General features: G+C 44.3%; 1 protein-coding gene across 2 annotated transcripts; it reads right to left on the reverse strand.

Annotated features, from left to right (window-relative positions):
* Nucleotides 1-31: 31 nt before the first annotated feature.
* On the reverse strand, nt 32-17,341 carry LOC146693110 (formin-like protein 2). 2 transcript variants are annotated; one of them, XM_085433473.1, is made up of 28 exons: nt 16,765-17,341; nt 15,504-15,587; nt 13,764-13,844; nt 13,553-13,629; nt 13,381-13,464; nt 13,063-13,206; nt 12,865-12,991; nt 12,660-12,736; nt 12,307-12,400; nt 11,649-11,723; nt 11,365-11,475; nt 11,073-11,222; nt 10,847-10,948; nt 10,392-10,612; nt 10,195-10,298; nt 9,083-9,268; nt 7,289-7,309; nt 6,613-6,737; nt 6,324-6,526; nt 5,469-5,703; nt 5,321-5,389; nt 5,134-5,214; nt 3,804-3,933; nt 3,563-3,723; nt 2,632-2,733; nt 2,435-2,533; nt 1,559-1,682; nt 32-1,474 (listed from the first exon to the last, which is right to left on the reverse strand). In XM_085433473.1, exons 1-28 carry the CDS (start codon nt 16,879-16,881, stop codon nt 1,386-1,388), a joined length of 3,273 nt encoding a protein of 1,090 aa, XP_085289599.1. In that variant the 5' UTR covers nt 16,882-17,341; the 3' UTR covers nt 32-1,385. The 2 variants fall into 2 exon arrangements, with proteins under 2 accessions (XP_085289599.1, XP_085289600.1); XM_085433474.1 differs by lacking the exon at nt 7,289-7,309.
* Between the last annotated feature and the right edge of the window lie 1,374 nt (nt 17,342-18,715).

Raw genomic sequence — 18,715 nt, forward strand, 5'->3', positions numbered from 1 at the left:
GGTAATGTAGTGTCAAACAGAACACACTGCATCATGTTGACAAGGTGCGCTTTATTAACACACCAAGTGCAGAATCACCACCAAACACAAACACAGACACGTACAAGCATTGCTACACGGTGATCTAGAAAATGTCTGTACATGTAGAAAATGTTGTGCTGCCATTTTTTTGTCTTCTTTGAATCTAAATGATGAAGAGGAGAGAAGGGGAGGGGCTTCAGTCTGAGACTGGACCTCTAAAACGAAACGGGGACTGCAGAAACACCACAGAAACATCAGTGGGAGTCGAGGTGTGTCGAGCACAGAGCCCCACCTGCCAACTTCACTGTCGTCGTGAACCTGCTCAGGTGGATTCCGGTCCACAGGTGGGAGCTCCTTGTGTTTCAGCTACAGCGGCCCCTCGGTGCCACACTCCAGATTGCAGCGCTGAGTCGTGACCTTTGGGTGACCAGCTTTGCAGGTGTGTGTGCATGAACAGCTGGAAAACAGCATATTGTGGCTGGTGAGGCTCTGCAAGTTAACAGGCTAACTGACAGATGTGGGCTCAGGAGGGTGGAGAAGGGGCGGAGCCACAGATAGAGTGATACTTCAGTGAGGCTCTGGTACCTGCAGTAAGGCCAGTAGATACAGTAGAACACAGTAGAATATAGTGAAGGTAGAACCCTGTACAGTTAAAGAAACAGACCGGAGAAGCCCATGCACTCTGACCCCCCCCCCCCCGACCTTTGACCCTTCGGATGTTTGTTAGCCCTCGTGGTGTGAAAAGGCATGTATGCACCTTTGCTCCAGTCCAAACCCAAATGCTGCTCTACAGCATCGTCTGTGGCGAGGCACAACTTTGTTTTTAGCACCGCGGGTTCTCGGTTGTCACGCCAACGGCGTTCAGAGCCGCATGATCTGATTACAGGAAGTGGAATTCTACCTGACCACAGACCACATGATCTTTGTCAGGAGAGGTCAAAGGTCAGATTCAGTCTGTAAAGTGCTCTGAGTAACATCTGCTGGGAAGGTCATGTGATCTAATCAAGTGTTATTTTATGTCTGTGGCGAGGAGGAAAGGCAATGATTAGGACTATATCAGTTCAGCTGGAGGGACGCTGCCCCCTGATTGTTCTGCCACGCTGCTGGACTTCAGTCAAAAGGTGTTTAAAACACCTGCTGAAGTGTTCAGCTGACAGCCAAAAAGCCAATCACAGCAGGACAGGGCATCCTTCCGATCGATCCGGTTTAGCTGAGGTCAGGTGTGTGGGCGCCCAGTCTATGCACAAAGAAACCAATAAAATAACATAGAAAACATGATGTCATCAGTTAGAGCGATCAGAAAAGTTCAAAGTGCTAATTGGTCCCATCAATGAAAAGTGGGCGTTGTCACTCTTCGTGACTTCTCAGTAGTGCTCCTCGGTGTGGGCGGGGTCACAGAAGAAGCGAGAGCTGCGTTTGGCAGTCCGAGCCGTGAAGGGGACGGTCTTCAGAGCTGTAGATAAGCGAATAAACAGTCAATCAGAGGACAGCTGACACGCCTGCTGTGGTCACTCACGTGCCTTGGCAACATGTTTACCTGTTATGATATCCTCGATAGCGCCGTCCTTCCCCTCATAAACATGGCGGCTGTCTTTTCCTTGGCGCCTTCTGAGCTCCGTGATCAGCTCCTGCTGCTGCCGCTTCCCTCTGTGGGACGGAGACTGAGAGGGGGAGGGGCTTCAGTATTAGACGCTGTGACACGTCACGTCACCTGATCGATCGATTAGTGATCTGAATAAACCTAAATCTGACCCCCTGGAGCCTCCTGACCAATCAGAGACTGTTGAAATCATGATGTCAGCGAGGACAAAGAATTACTGAGCTTCTGTCATGGTCTCCGTGCCTGCCCAGCTGGCCCCGCAAGGCTACATGTGTTTGTTTTGCTTTCTCTCTCTCTCTCTCTTTCTGGGCGGAGCTCACTGCGGGCTCCCGCCCTTGGCCCACACACCTGTCCACTATTTGAGGCTGGGACACAGATCTTCTCGTCGCTGGATGATTGTACTACAGACTTTTCCTTCCCGTACCTGTGACCTCCCTGCAGTGCGTGTGTGTGAGGCTGGGCATGAAGACGAGAGCGAGTGTGAGAGAGCTTCCCCTTGGTCCCTTGGAGCCTGGATTTTCCCCTCACTGTATATATTGTGCACCGGTGTTGTAAATAAACTGTGTTTGGAAACGTCAACCTGCTCTGCTCTTGAGTCCTTACTCTCAGTTGTGACAGCTTTATTTTTAAAAACAAAGATGTAAAGAAACTTTCAGAGAACCGAGGTATTTTAAAAATACCTGAAAACTAAACATTTTGGTTTAATGTAGGAATTCAACATGGAGGTGCAAGCATAAGCTCCTCCTCCATCAGGAGGTCACATCCAGCTGACGTAATGGGAGCTAAGTAATGGATTATGTCATGAAGTTTCACCCTGGTCTCCTCTTCCTCCTCCTGCTGCTCCTCCTGTTCCAGTTTCTCCAACAACATCTGCTCCTGACGCCTCCTCTGCTCGTTCTCCTCCTCAGCCAGCTGGAGACACACAGAAACATATTAATGCAAAACTAAACTCAACTGATATAGGCCTACTATCAGAGAGGGAGCATGGTCTATAGACAAAGGTTACCCACCCTGTAGGCTTTGATGAAACGAACAAAGATTGGGAAGAAGACAGACGGCGGCATCGTCTTTGAACTCTCTCCGAAAAACTTCACGGCATCTTCAAAGGCATCCTAAAGTTTATATACACACACACACACACACACACACACACACACACACACACACACACACACACACACAGACAGACAGACAGAGCTGGTTATCATCAGTCTACCTGTTCTCGTACCTTAAAAAGACAAACAATACATAAAACTGATTAAGAAACAAGTTAGGAACATGTGTAAAGCTTGTAGGTTTAGTGTTGGTAGTGTTGTGGGTTTACCCCTCTTCTTCTCCTTCTACCTCTTCTTCTTCTCCTTCTTCGTCTTCTCCTACCTCTTCTCCTCCTTCTTCGTCTTCTTCTCCTCCTTCTCCTTCTACCTCTTCTTCTCCTTCTACCTCTTCTTCTCCTTCTACCTCTCCTTCTTCTAATAATAATAATAATGGATTGCATTTATATAGCGCTTTTCGGGACACCTCAAAGCGCTTTACAATACCACTATTCTTTCACTCTCACATTCACACACTGGTGAAGGCAGCTACAGTTGTAGCCACAGCTGCCCTGGGGCAGACTGACAGAGGCGAGGCTGCCATATCGCACCATCGGCCCCTCTGGCCATCACCAGTAGGCGGTAGGTGAAGTGTCTTGCCCAAGGACACAACGACCGAGACTGTCTGAGCTGGGCCTCGAACCGGCAACCTTCCGATTACAAGACGAACACCCAACTTGAGCCACGATCGCCCTTCTTCTTCTTCCTCTTCTTCTCCTCCATCTTCTCCTTCTCCTACTCCTCCTATGTGCTCGGCTGTTTGGTGTTCACAGTTTGAGCTGATTCTGCAGGAGGAATTGCACCTGAATCATGGCTGTGTGGTAACACATGGTGTATGTGTGTTTCTCACCTGAGCAATGCGTGCGTCCTCCTGCAGTTTGCTGAGCCGTGATTCGTTCCTGCTGATGAAGTCTTTGAGCGTAGCATTGTGCGACACGCTGAACTCTCTCCAGGTGAGCTCCATGCCGCGCTGGAGCTCCTTCACATCACTCAGCACGTTCTCCAGACTCACTGCACAGTACAGGTAAACGAGCTCAGGTAAACGGGCTTCTCGCAGGGAGCGCAGCGTCCTGATTGGCTGTCAGACTCACCTGCGGCAGCCTTGTCCACGTAGTGAAGCTCGTTGTAAAACAGAGACACAGCAGGATACTTCTCTCTCACCACGTTGCTGATGTAATGAAGCAGCGTTTGTGTCCTGTCGGTTGACTTGGTCTCCAGTAACTATGCAGAAAATGCACAACCATGGTAACCGCAACAAACAACAAGGCTCTAGAGCAGGGGTGTCAAACTCAAATACACTGTGGGCTAAAATTCAAAACAGGAACAAAGTCGCGGGCTAACGTTAATATTTATTGAAATATATTTATTCCTCCAGATATAAGAATGAATCTTTTCTTATGGACTCAAACACGTTTTGCTGAAAAACTGAATATGGAACAAGCAAAGCTTAATACTAAACAATATATATATTAGCTGTATAATACCAGTAGGCCAGCTCTAATAGTAATTTGGTATGGCTTCGCGGGCCAAATGTAATTAGGCTGCGGGCCAAATTTGGCCCGCGGGCCAGAGTTTGACACCTATGCTCTAGAGTGTGCTCCAAATAAAGAACTTTGTGATGAGAAGATTGTTCGTTAATCATTTACAAATCAATACTGTCTGTATGGACAGCAATTAAAAACAAGGTGAACATGTAAAGCTGTGGCGTTAAGCGATGCGGTTGGAAAATTTGGGTGCACCTAACTTTTGTGCTGGTGCACCTAAGAAAAAAAGTTAGTCTAGAGCCCTGAAACACACAAACGGTCACAGCTGCGTGTTGGGGCCTATTAAAGCTCGCTCTGGGGATATGTCCACACTAATGCGTTTTTGTTTGAAAACGCATTGTTTTCTCTCCGTTTTGGCCTCCCGTCCACACTGAGATGGCGTTTTCCCCAAGGAAAAACGCAGCGTTTTTGAAAACGCTCTCGAAAACGAATAAATATGAAGACAGTGCATTTGCGTCGTAGTGTGGACAGTGAAAATGGAGACTTTCGAATCGATGATACATTTTAGTCATGTGGTGCAGTCATGTGACCAATTAAACAAAGATAGCAGTTGTTTTGTTTGCTATCAATTTTGACAGCCCTATTAAAGATAAATATCAGCTTGTACATGCTTCAGGTACCAAGTTATAAAAGTCAAGAGATCTATGACTGACTCATGTGACACAAGATGTGATGTCATTGCTTATTTTGGTACATAAACTCCAAACATGTCAGGCAGTTAAACGTCAATTATTAGAAATTAAAGCTGTTTAAGTGATAAAGATACTAAATTCAAAATAAAATTAATTAAAATCATGTTGTGCTGATTGGTCGGATCAGTGATTCAGTGTGTGTGTGTGTGTGTGTGTGTGTGTGTGTGTGTGTGTGTGTGTGTTACCAGGTCTAAGCTCTGCAGCTTGAATCCATACACCGCTCCTCTCTTACTGCTGTTCATGTAGTTTCCCAAAGCCAAGATGATCTACGACAACACACAGCAGCTGAGCATGAGTATTGATGACACTGACTGATTATTGATACAGAAACAGAGAATCAGGCAGAATATCCACAGGTAACCTCAGACTGACCTCGAGGATCTTCTTCAGCTTCTGAGAGGACTTTATAGAAACTGAGGCCGCGATCATGGCGTGGAGTTGCTGAAAGGAAACAAGACGGTCAGATGGGTCACACCTGTCGATATACTTGCATACCTTCCTATCTGTATATCTGTCTCACCGGTGTTAACATCTGGACGTTGTCGTTGAAGTTGCCCATGAAAGTCATGATGGTCATGCGCTGACTGAGTCTCTCAAGGCGACTGAACTGCATCATGAAGCGATCTTCGTCACTTAGTGCCTCCAGAGGTTTTCGGTCCCTCTCATATTGCCGTAGCAACTTCAACTCAGCCTCCGTCGGCAGGAAACGTGTCAGACACTCTACAAAGTCCACCCGAACGGTCCGGAGGTCAAACCTGGAGAGATGATGGACTGGGTTGATTTGATAGAGTGACTCGGAGTGTACACAGGTACCTAATAAGCCACTTAAACACACCTGTAGAGGGTCACCTGATTGATTTCAGGCACATTGCAGTATGGCTGACTCAGATTCAGTTCTGAGGCCTGAATCTGAAGTCTGATTATCACTGATGGAACCCAGGCCAGGCCAGAACCGACTGCTTTTATTGGGGTCATGGGATGCTCACTATGATGCTGTTTAAACTCTAAAGTACTCTGAGACAGAGGAACTTCTATGATGTCATCTCAGGCTGGGTGTGAAGGCAGTTTGTCTGATGAATGGAAGCCACCATGAGTAAATTCTCAGCTAACAGAGGTAACAAACTCCAAATGTTAAAAGCTCTGATATCGGAGGCAGAGAGAAGAAGGTCAAGGATCAAAGCTAGGAAGAGATCGATGGATCATAAAGCAGCAGCTCTGGTGGACAGAATCATATGCCCACCTGAACTCACCTGTAAACACACTGCTGTTGTGCACTGCTGTTATATAAACATAGCTACATTCAATTTTGCCTATTTCTGACTCTGGCACCAAGCTGGCATCGCTGGCACCTGTAACCTGGTGCCGTTCCACCTACGTTTGGATGGCACGGCAGATGACCTCTGACCCCTGGCCGGCCTTCCTCAGCGTGATGGCCAGGTTTTTGGCTCTGTTGGCCTCCAGCAGAGAAACTTTGGACGGAGCTTTCTGAGGAAGCTTCTGTCTGGACAGCGTCAGGTCCACAGCTGGACCCTGAGCCTTGGTCTTAAACATCTCCTCGAACTCCTCCACGTTCAGGTCCTGAGACACACACAGGTCATCGCAGATTTTAAACAGGTGAAAAGCTTTTGTCAGCCCTGAGTGATGCCTCTTGCTGTGGATGTTACCTGCAGGATGGACTCGTCATCAATGTCATTGAAGATGGTTCCGTTTATCTGACTTGGCTTCAGAGCTACCCAGTTCAGCACCGGCATCCTGAACTTGGTCTGGATTGGCTTCTTTATCTTCACCGCTGTGCGAGACATGTGAGCAGGGAGACATGTGAGGAGAGGACGAGACTGGCCTCAGATTGGTACTGCGAGTGACTAAAGTCCAGCTGTGTGTTCAGACCGATCAATCAGTTTGTGCCAAACTGCTGAAGGTTAACAGGCATCACTGCACCTGTTACTATTGTCAGGTACAGGTGCGACAGGTGAGCAGGTCTGTATGGGACAGACCAACAGAAGTCTGTTTTTCTAGCATAACCAATATAGGTCTTCAACTTAATTCATGGATGAGCATTACTTTGGGTCTCATCAGAGCCAATCTATCCCTCGGACTCTATTTTATTTATTTATATCTTTTCTCTTCTCAGGTAAGAGTAGGTATGATCCTTCAGTCTGAACACACATCATAGAAGTGGGATCAAACATATGACTCTGACTGACAATTGTGGCAGTTGATTAATTGAGAAACCAGCCACTGACTGGCTGCGGCTGGTTTCCAGGTGATGGAGGAATGGAAGAAGATGGAGGGTGGGGAAGTAAGGGTGTTTTGTGAAGATGTTAGAGAAAGTAAACGTACAGAACAATTTGAGAGCACCCTCTGTGAGCAAAACAGAAGAAAAGAAACAACATGTTAGTAAAATGGCAGTTAACATACACATTTATCACACTGACTAATATTTCTGGACTCTCATCGGCTGAAGGTGTGACATATTTAATTGTAAGGAATAGACAGCGTATATAAAGAGATCTGAACTGTGGTTATTTGTGTAAACTGAGAGCTGAGTTCTGGTGAAGCTGCTGAAGTTGAATCAGTTCTGTAAATTTTATTTTGATAAAATGTGATGGAACAAATATCTCTAATGTCTTTTATTAGTGACGATGGTATAAGTAGGATAACAGTCTGAGATTTGAGCTCCATTTCACTTCAGTGGTTCTTCATCAATAGTACAAACAATATGCAACTTTTTCTGTATGAACAGAACATTAAACTGAGAAAAATCCAAAAAAGTAATACTCTGTATATATCAGCATCCATTCACCAATGGAGACTGTTGGAAATATTTAATATTTAATAAGAAATTAACTTCCCAGAAGTAAATATTAACCACCAGAGAAGACCGTCATGACTGAAATTTGCAGACAAGGACTCTATGACCTCTTGGACTTCAAGGACACGTGTTTATTTAAGTCTGACCATCAGCCACCTGCAATCCAAAGCAAAGCATTCATCCAAGGAAAAATGATGCAAACCAAACCTTAACCAACCTAAACTCCAAACCAAACAATCAATGAAAGCCAAACTCCAAACCAAAACAAACCGAGCAAAACCAAACTCTCAATCAAACTAGAGTCCAAACCAAACTAATCCAAGCCAAACCAGCCAAAGACCAGATCAATCTTAACCATGTCTGTTGTTGTGATTTGGTGATGTATAAGTAAAACTGAATTGAAAATTGAATTGAATTGAACTGAATCAAACCAAAACAGTCCGCACCAAACCAAACTCTCACCTAAATCAAATCTGGACCCAACCAAATAATCAATACCAACCCAACCTAAACCAAAAGAATCCAAGCCAAAAGCCAAACTCTCAACCAATGGTTCGGTCAAATCCAAACTTCAAACCAGACAAAAACAACCCGAGCAAAACCTTGCTCTTAACCAAGCTAAACTCCAAACTTAAACAACCTTAACTCCAAACCAGAGCAACACAAATTCGAAATCAATCCAAATTCTCAACAAATTCAACTGAGTTCAATGTCACCAGTTATCACCACCATCATCAAACAAAGGCTCAGATTCACTGACTACCTGCTCTGCATGAGTACCATCTGGCCTCAACAGATCTTCTATTTATGGCTTTTCCCCGATCTGATGTATTACCTCTCCAACATTTCAGAAACAAACTCTGACTATGAAGAAGACAAATCTACAACCAAGGAAGAACAACCAAAGGTTGAAAACCCCGGCCTCAAACTAACACAGATTCACTGAGATTTGCTGACCCAAACTACAACCACCTCCTTCTGTTCAACCTTTGCAGACCTTAGTTTTTCACCCAAATGTTACCAAAAACCAACTTCTCAACTGAGAAAAGTAAAGAGAACTAACAACTGGCTAAAAAACAAGAACAGCTGGTGTCAGCTGGAGTCAGCATGTTTATAGTTTCTATTATTTTTTTTTTCGTAATAATGATTTGAAACTGATGTCTATAGTTCATGTCCTGATTAACTGTAACTGAGTTTACTCCTCACCTGGCTGCAGTAATGTACAGGTGTAGTGTTGGTGTGGTTACAGGGGAAAGGACAGTTTGATGGTCAGGTTTGGTTCAGTTCTAAACAGCCTGTGAACCCACTGTTTGCAGTCTCACCTGCAAGTCCAGAGTTAAAGATGACTGTAGGTGACCCCCCTGTTCCTGGGAGTGGTGGGGCCACAGGTGGAGGAGGCGGGGGCATGGGGACGGAGGAGAGCTCACTGGTCCGACAAGGTGGAGGAGGGGGAGGGGGAGGAGGAGGAGGACCAGGTGGAGGAGGTGCTGGGTACGGTCCGTTGGACACTAAAGAGGAAAAAAAAAGACAATGTTATTACTCATTATACAGGTGATACTCAGCAGTAAAGTAAAGTAAAAATCACGAAGTGCTTCACAGAAACGGACATACAACCTCAAACAAACAAAATCAACCAAAAGCAAGTTTAAACAGATATGTTTTTAACTGCTTTTAAAAGAAATGACTGAGTCCACAGATCTCAAACTCAAAGGGAGTGAGTTCCAGAGTCTGGGGGCCACTGATACAAACGCTCTGTCACCTTTTGTTTTTAGCCTTGTATGCTGGACAACCAGCAAGCCCTGGTTGCAAGACCTCAGGGACCTGCTGGGGCGATAAGGAAGAAGATGATCGCTGATGTAAATGGGAGCTACACCGTGCAGGGCCCTATAGGTCATGATTATAATCTTAAAACGGACCCTGAACTTGACAGGGAGCCAATGCAGTTGAATCAGCAGGGGAGTGGCATGGGAGTATTTGGGATGCTTTGTCAGAAGCCTGGCAGCAGCATTTTGAACACCCTGCAGTCGTTCCAGGGAGGCATTACTTAAGCAAGTAAACAAGGAATTACAATAATCTAAGTGAGATGAAACAAAAGCATGAAGAATCATTTCCAATTCAGAGCGTGACACAATGAGCTTAGCAATATTTCTTAAACGGTAAAAACAAGAACGAACCAAAGATTTAATGTGTGTGTCCAGCGTCAGAGCTGGGTCAAATGTAACACCAGGGTTCCTAATGGAGGGTTTAATATAAGAAGCAGGAGGGCCTAGATTTTTAACCACGAGGGGAACAAAATTCTCAGGAGCAAAGACAATGACTTCACTTTTATCAGCATTTAGTTGAAGATAATTATCAGCCATCCAATCTCTAATGGGATCTAAGGACCGCAAGATTTGAAGCTTAGAAGCATCGGTACCTGCAAGGTTCAACTCACTTGTGCCTGGCATTGGTGGAGGAGGAGGTGGAGGAGGTGGGGCCAGCATGCCTGGGGCTCCGCCCAGCCCCGGTCCCGTACTGTGATAAGCTACAGTCTCAGGGCTGCAGGAATCAATCAAAATCAATCAAAAACAAAATCCTTAGCCAGAAGTTTTTAACTGTGAGATACTACAGCTTCTAGGTCCTGTGATTCACCTAGGGGACAGGTTAGGACAGGGTGGAGGTGACGGAGAGGCAGAATCAGCCACCCCTCCATCGCCCTCTCCTCTCTGTGGTTGAGGAGCTCCGGGTCCTCCGGCCTGCTGCGCTTCCTGAGCCTGACGCTCCAGACGACTCTGACGTCGGATCGTCTGGTCCTTTTCCCGTACCATACGCCGCAAGGTATGCACCTGTGAGTTAGCACTGGCATACACATCCTGCAGAGGTAAGCGGTGATGGTGAGTCAGGGGCAAGAGTGGTGCCAAAGAACAGTCCAACATTTTATAAAACCCATGTTTAAAAAGTATTTCAGCCCTGTAAACTCCACATTATTCCCTGTAGATGTCTCTTCATCATTATCACCATCTGACCTACTCTTATACATTTATTTGCCTCATTTATTTGCTCCATGGTGACAATGTACATGTGGTTTCCACAGTAACAAGACTGACCCGGAGTTGGTCCAGCTCTTTGTTGGTCTGCATCAGCTGTTTCTCCAGTTCCACAATCTTCAACATTGCTTCGTTCTCCACATCCAGCAGACGTTCTGACATCTGAAGGCATATAGAGAAAGAAAGAGGCTGGTGAAGGTCAGCACAAAACCAGAGATTTATCATAATGTCTTTTAAGACTTGACCCCTTTGTTTCCACCTGTCTCCCTCCACCTGGAGGTCTTACCGTGGCCAGGTTCTCCTCCAGTTCCTCGACTCTCTCCAGAGCAGCAGTTTTGGTCTCTGCATCCTCCAGCAGTGTCCCGACATCAAATACGTTGTCCAGGTACGCCTGAATCTGAACCTGCAACCTGTCACTCTCTGTGTGCTTTAGCCGCTGAGGTGAAACAGGTGAGGGCACAGGTGAGGAGACAGGTTTTGGTGAAACACATCATTTTCTGAACAGCACTAGATGTAAATTAAAACCACATTCTGCCTGAGAGTGACTGTGATGCTCTGATTGTGGGTTTCTGTCTTACCTCCAGGTGTTCTTCCAGGTTGAGTTTGGTGAAGTCATATTGCAAGTGGACTCTGAAGTTCATGTCCTCTACAGAGTGAACCACAATGTTGATGAACTGCATGCAGGCCACCTGGAAACATGTTTCACTGCCCATTATTAACCTGATGATGTCACACCAGGCAAGTCTGACGTTACCAAAGTCACACAGATGTAAACTTTGTGAGCTGAATGGATCTTAAATTTCATGCAATTAATTTAAAAGAAAAATCTTGAAATATTAGGTCCCATTTGAGACAAAGTTACCAAGAAGTCGATGTTGTCATCTTCATTCTTAAAATGTTCCATCAACTTTTCAAAACGCATTGACTCAGAGCACACCTGCAACACATCAATCAATCAATCAATCAATCAATCAATCAATCAATCAATCAATCAATCAATCAATCAATCAAACAAACAAACAAACAAACAAACGTATGCTGTTTACTCTCTTCTCATTTTCCCAGTTTGTACCTCCTTTCCTTTAATATAATTTCCTCCCATCTGAGATGTGATGGGAGGAAATGCAAGAAGTCGAATCAACAGGTTTTTAACAACAGGAGAGCTCTTTAGTCCAGAGCCTCATTTTATAATAACGCATACAGATGATCACTCTGGATGCCATTACCTTGGCCTCCAGTAACACCATGAAGAAAACCTTTAGTTGTTCTTGACCAGGATATGTCCTTCAATGCACATATAAACAAACATCTTTAGGACTGCAATATCTCTAAAACTAGAAATGTCCTCCTCCCTTCATGGTTTGGTGATTCCAGCTCTGTGGCACACCTGTTTCATACGTTACTTTCTCCTTCTCATGTATCCTGACAGAGACCCCAAGACAACAGGAGGCACAAAGTGGAGAAATGACAAAAGGATTACTTGTTGTTTTATGTTTAGAGTGTGTTGTTATTTTGTTTACAGTTTTAAAGTTGTCGAAGGCCGACAGGATGATCTCGTGCCCTCCTCTGACCAAACACACTGCGGCCAACAACTCCAAGACCAGAGCCTTTGTCCTGATGAAGAAAATGCATCAAATAAATTTTTAAAAAGCTATTTATAGAGAGAAAAACAAGCTTCACACACTAATTAACAAACAGTGAACAGAAACAATGTCTACATCTGTGGTTTAACTGACTTTGTGGCTTTCTTCTCAGGAGCTGTTTGAATTCACTCAAAGTTTGTATTTTCTAACACGCAGGTGTATTTTGTTCTCTGCCAGCGAGACAGATACAGCAGTGGTAATATTTATATTAGTTGTATCTGCAGATGTACCTTGGGTTCCTGTTGTTGAGGCTGAGAGCAATTTCATTGACAGCGTGAGGATGAGACATCACCATGTTGAAACCGTACTGATGAAGATGAGGACACAGATGAAGGTCAGTAATGTTTCCGGCTCTAAAATCTAAACTTTACAGATTTAGGACAGGTTTGACTTCAAATTGACACAAACGTTCTGTCACCGGGCAGATTAAGTTACCTGGTAGTTCATGATGGCTCTCAGACACATGATACAAACGTGAACATCATCTTTCTTGCACACAAGTCGTGAGTTCTTGAGAGTTCGACGACTCGGCAGCGTGTTGGATCGAGTCACCAGAGTCGAACTACAAACAGAAAATTCACGTTAGCACACCTAGATGACTTCTGGTTTTATTCATACATTATGTTCTGCTACCTGATGGAGTGTCGAGCTGCTCGGGGTACAGAGGAGGATGGTGAGGGGAGGCTGCAGTCACCATGGAGATCTTCTATCGAACGACTCCAGGGAGAGTCGATGGACGACACCTCGCCTCCAGCCTCTGACTGTTCTCCATCAAACCTGAGCACAAAAAGTTTGTAAAATGTTTGTAAGTCCCAAACCTGCTCCAAACTAATCACCTGAACACTACATTTCATCTGTCGGTGTGATCGCACCATAAAAAGATCCGACATGTGAAGTTCAAAATTCAGACCGAAGCTCAGAAAGCAAAGAGGAAGCCCTGTCTTTACTCACGTGACAGCGTACTGAGCAAACGACAAATATTCAACCAGAACATCAAGACCCCTATTCTCCTCATTCAGAAACTCTCTCACCCACCTGCAGACAGACGGGAGACAGATGTTAGACAGCCATGAGACTGTTAGACAGGTTAGAGAGACAGACAAGTGTTCTGACAGACAGGTACCCAATGTGGTTTGTACGAAGAGAAATCTCGAGTTCTCTGAGCGTCTGAGTTGATTCCTGAACTCTTCTCCTGAACTTCTGCAGACAAACACACAAACTGGTCAATATTTAAAAAAAATATAAACACAGGCCGTAACTGAAGGACTACCAGCAGGACTCTAAAAGAAAGTTTTCTCTGTCAGCGCAATAAACTTTAAACTTTGCCATCTTACCTTCCGTGTGACGGCCGGGTCGAGGAAGCCTCTCAGTTTCTGGATGTAGGTGTGAGGAGGATTCTTGACCTGAAACCTTTCCTACATCAAACATAAAAACAGTGGGACTAGATGGGATCAGATATGAAGCCCCACCCACCACAACGCCTGTCTGACTTTTACTGGGGAAAATAATTCTAAATGTCATTTTTTAAAGAAACTTTAAAATGTTATTAAATTTGCTCTCAACTTTATCAGCTGCAGGATTTTGTCAAATCTCAAATCAACAGAAGTGGGGCAAATTACAGACTGGAACCAAAGGTACGGGGACCCAGAAAGTCCAAGAACCCTAGTCAGGGCTCTAGAGTGCGACCAATTTGCGACCAAATTTTTCAGTGGTGCGACTAAAAAAAAATATTTGGTTGCACCTGTGCGACCAACTGTTCGGGTAGCAAAAAAAAAAAAAAAAAAAAAAAAATCTGCAACCTTCCCTGTGGTCAAAAAGAGACACACATTATGCCCCTATCGTGGACTAAACCAATCAGAGATAGTAAGGGGCGGGACCTCTCTGATTGGCCGTGGTCCCGTTGAAAGTCCAGGTGGAAGTGGGAGGTGAGTAGCTTGAATAAAGCGATATCAATTCATTAAATCCTGAATCGACTTTTAAATATAACTGTGTTTTGCCAGAAACGCCAGATTCTCAGATTAAAGCTCAGAAAACCATTTCAACAACAACCAAACAGCAAATGAGAGCAGGTACATGGATTCCACACAAAGACGTAAACACAGACCCGACGCATCAGAATCAACTTTGTCTTTCTCGGCTTTCTCACCCGACGGCCCGTAGACGGACACGCTGTCGGAGCTTGTTCAGTACTGAAGAAATTTAAACTTTAAATGCCGAACATTGTAGAATATTTTTAAGGTTATCTGCTATAAAAAGCCAGACCAGGAAAATCTCCTTCATGTTTTTCTGTTTTATTCTCAGTTACTTTCACACAAAGGCATCTGCTGTGATGTTCACAATTCTGAAGAAGTCAGTACTGATAAATGATCAGAATTATAATATTTCTGTCTGAGGCTAAGTTGAATCGAATCGGGACTTTGAAAACCTGAATCGAATGGATTTTAGAAATCAGTGATGATACCCAGCCCTAGTGAGCAGCCTGGGCATGACAGAAGTGGATGTAGCTGTAATAGGAAAAGAACTATTGCTAACTTTTCTGTTAAGTTAAGGCCTGATCCTTCTGAAATTCATAGCCAGTGCTCTGACACGGTGTCATCAATCTTTGAATGCTGAAAAAGCACAGTGTATCCAGAAAAACACATTATATTATAGAAATTATTATAAAATTTGTGTGTGCCTAACTTTTGTGCCGGTACGCCTAACTTTTTAAAGTTAGGCGTACCTGTACGCCCAGGCAAAAAGTTAGTCTAGAGCCCTGCTAGTCTAAACCAAGAGATATGACATATAACCCAGAAATAACTAAAATGACATACAGGAGAGATGTAAAATGACCATGAAGAACAAAAACAGCAACAAACAGCTGGAAAAAGTCTAAAATTACATAAAATGCCACATTAGAAACACATAAAACAATCTGTTTTGTAAAATGACCAAAATGGGATAACAAATGACCCCAAAGTCACACAACAAATCATATCTGCACCGTTTATGATTCGTGTCTCTTTCAATATTCAGATCAATGAGTTGAAGCTTCTTAACAATTTGTTCCTGCAGTCCCATAAACATCCACCTACCTGATCACAGATAAGCTCCCACTTCTTTTCATTGTCGTAGGAACGCAGCAGACGCACCTTGTCAGGTGGCAGGTTCATTGAATTCTGAAAATCAGACAGTTTTATTGCTCAAACACGTCTAGAAACAAAAAAGACAACATTTTGAACCCTTAGTCCATGAATACAGACACAAACCCTTAAAGAAAATCAAAGTAATATGTAAATCTCAACCCCCAAACCCTAAATACAGAATGAACTCTAAACTCCCAACTCTTTTTTTTTATTCACTAAACAGCCCAAGACAAAATCTGGATGTTCCAATTCACATGTCTGTACTTAAATCCACAGATTAAATAAAAGAGTCAGTCATACCAAAGGTTGCTCCAAAAACAACAAGATTTGAGCCTTTGAAGATTAAAGTGATGACGATCAACTGATCCTGGATCTGCTGGTTCATCCATGAATTTTTCCATGACATGAAACTTACTTTGTACCAGTTTTATTCAGTGTAAACACAATTAAATGATGGCTGTCAACCAACCATGATATGCTACTCCTGCAGGAGGATCCTGCTGTTACTAGTGGACCATGTGACCACTATTAAGTGATTCTTTAGTTAGCTTGACTTGTGACTTTTAGAGATACTGAGTCAGGTCGTATACTTTCAAAGGTCAGCTGTTTCATATTTTCAGTGGATAGCTAAAGTGGCTTATAGCCCTCATACTGAAGCTCATGTCAGGGTGAAACTTCGAGCCCTCCTATTGGTCCAGTCCCAGAGCTGCTGATCATGGTTTCCAGTATCAACGTGTTTCCCCTGTCTGACTTGGCTAATCTAATTCTCTTGTGTTTTTGAAGACCTGAACAAACTGTAGAGGGGCTTTGAGCGTGAATCTGAAGACAAGCGTGTGAACAGACTCTTGAACAGACCCAGCTGGTTCTGATGTGGTTCTGAATGTTCCTCCCTTTAGATCCAGATTCAGACCAGGATCTGTGTCTCCTGAGCCAGACTACATCACAGTTTACAGAATGAACCTGCAGAACTATAGACCTCTAGGACCAAAGACCACAGGAGAAGTGACCTGGAGAACCAGAAACCCAAAGAGGGGAAACTTACAGATCCAGAGCCCTGCAGAACCACAGGCATTTAAAACCAGTAGATCTGGAGACCAGGATCTCATGGCCTGGTGATCAGGTTCTGCAGAGACCACTAACCCACGCCAGACCTGCAGAGTGTGACTGCATATTTTCAGCATGCCTGTGTGTGTCTGTGCGAGTATCCTACCAGTGCGATGGAGAACCTCTCCTCTAGCTCGGCCGGGTCTGGCATCGGGAGTCGAACCGGAGCAGCTCTGGACCGGATGACGGCCAGCTGGCTCTCCATGCTCTCGGCGTTACCCATCACATGCGCCGTGAACACACACCGAGCAGGAACACGGGAACACACCCACCCACAGCAGCACACACACTCAGCACACACACAGGAACATGTGGTCGACCATCACTATGAACGTAGATGGGTGGTCGAGCTGCTGAAGGCCTGTCTCTCTCTCTCTCCTGTCTGACTCCTCAGACGATGAAGAGCGTCTGCCTCCTCCTCCTCTTTGCCTGTCTCTCTCTCTCTCTCTCTGTCTCTTTGTCTCTCTCCCTCACCGCTGCCACTGCCGCTGCTGATGCTTCTGCTGCTGATCCAGATGAAGCCTGCTTGGCTGCTGTGTTATTGTGTGTTTGTTTGTCTGAAATGTGTGTGTGTGTGAGCGCGCGTGGCAGATCAGTCGGTTAATCCTCCCCCTCTCCTCCCCCACACGAAGAAAGAAAGAGAGAGTCGGCCTCCCCCCTCTTTGTCTCTCTCTCTCCCAGCTGCAGTCTCTGTGCAGCTTGCTCCACCCTCCCTCCACCCTCTCTCTGCCTCCTCAGACAATGAACCTTCTGCTGCCACAGGCCCCGCCCACCAACACACACACACACACACATGCAGCGCTGTGAGTAATCTGACTCTGGATCAGCTGTGTGTGTTTTCATTAGTCTATAATAAACAAGATTTGTTGTTAAACATGTAAATCTTGGGTTTGATCCCACACATGTGTTACCATGGACACAGATTATTTACAGCAATAAACCATGTTTCCAGCTTTCAAACATTAAACGTGCTTGTATTGTAGTTTTATGATTTTAACTCTAAAACAACAATATTAAATTACACATGTACCAAAGAAAACTGCAGACTAACGAACACTCCTCCTTCATTTGTCACACAACTTCTTCACAAATAACATTTTTACCATTAATTCAAAAATGACTGATCACCATCTCACAGACGTAACTTTATGTACAGCTACTTTCAGTACCATTGATACTCATTTAGACTCTTTATATAATATCCTATTAGAGCGATTAGAGCACACTGTAGGTATTACAGGTACTGCGCTGCAGTGGTTTGTATCATATCTATCTAATAGACTCCAATTTGTGCATGTAAATGGAGAGTCCTCTTCACACACTAAGGCCAATTATGGAGTTCCACAGGGTTCAGTGCTAGGACCAATTCTGTTTACAGATACCCAATAACACACACCAATGAGTTAAACTGCAGGAATGTCTTAAAGACATAAAGACCTGGATGACCGCTAACTTTCTGCTTCTTAATTCAGATCAAACTGAGGTTATTGTACTCGGCCCTGAAAATCTTAGAAATATGGTATCTAACCAGATTCTTACTCTGGATGGCAATACCTTGGCCTCCAGTAACACTGTGAGGAACCTCATTTTTGACCAGGATATGTCGTTCAATGCACATATTGAAATATGTAGGACTGCTTTCTCACTTTCCTCTGAAAGCTCCTCGAATATCCAGCCTGAAAATATCTAAATGCCTTCATTAATTTTTACTTAATAACTCAGTGATTTAGTAAGTGTGACTTAAAAATGTATTCAAATGTTTTAGAGTTAAACAAAAGCTCATCAGCAACAACCAGTTCTTTTCAGTCACTGCATCTCTTCCTACTCCTCCTCAGCAACAGGACAGCTCCCTCTGGAGGACACTGAGAAAACTGCAGGTCAAACTGAGAGGTCTGATTAGTGTGTTTGTGGTAATAGAGATCAATAAAGCTGATTCTGAATCTGTACTAATAAAAGCTCCACCGAGCAATCAAACAGCTGAACCGTCACACAGGATGCATCTGCCTTTAATCTGACAAGCTCATGATCTCCGACATTTTATAGTGTAAGGTTCCGGC

Source organism: Copadichromis virginalis, linkage group LG15 (genome assembly GCF_057382275.1).
Source record: "Copadichromis virginalis isolate Kocher_CV1m ecotype Utaka linkage group LG15, C_Virginalis_male_GT1.1, whole genome shotgun sequence".
Classification (NCBI taxonomy): Eukaryota; Metazoa; Chordata; class Actinopteri; order Cichliformes; family Cichlidae; genus Copadichromis; species Copadichromis virginalis.

Excerpts from the sequence above, each read along its gene's own strand:
- LOC146693110 (XM_085433473.1), bottom strand. The coding sequence starts at position 16,881 with ATGGGTAACGCCGAGAGCATGGAGAGCCAGCTGGCCGTCATCCGGTCC. Across the intron at positions 10,613-10,846 it reads AAGAGCTGGACCAACTCCGG|GATGTGTATGCCAGTGCTAA; the intron begins GTCAGTCTTGTT and ends TTACCTCTGCAG. Across the intron at positions 1,475-1,558 it reads TATCGAGGATATCATAACAG|CTCTGAAGACCGTCCCCTTC; the intron begins GTAAACATGTTG and ends GCTTATCTACAG.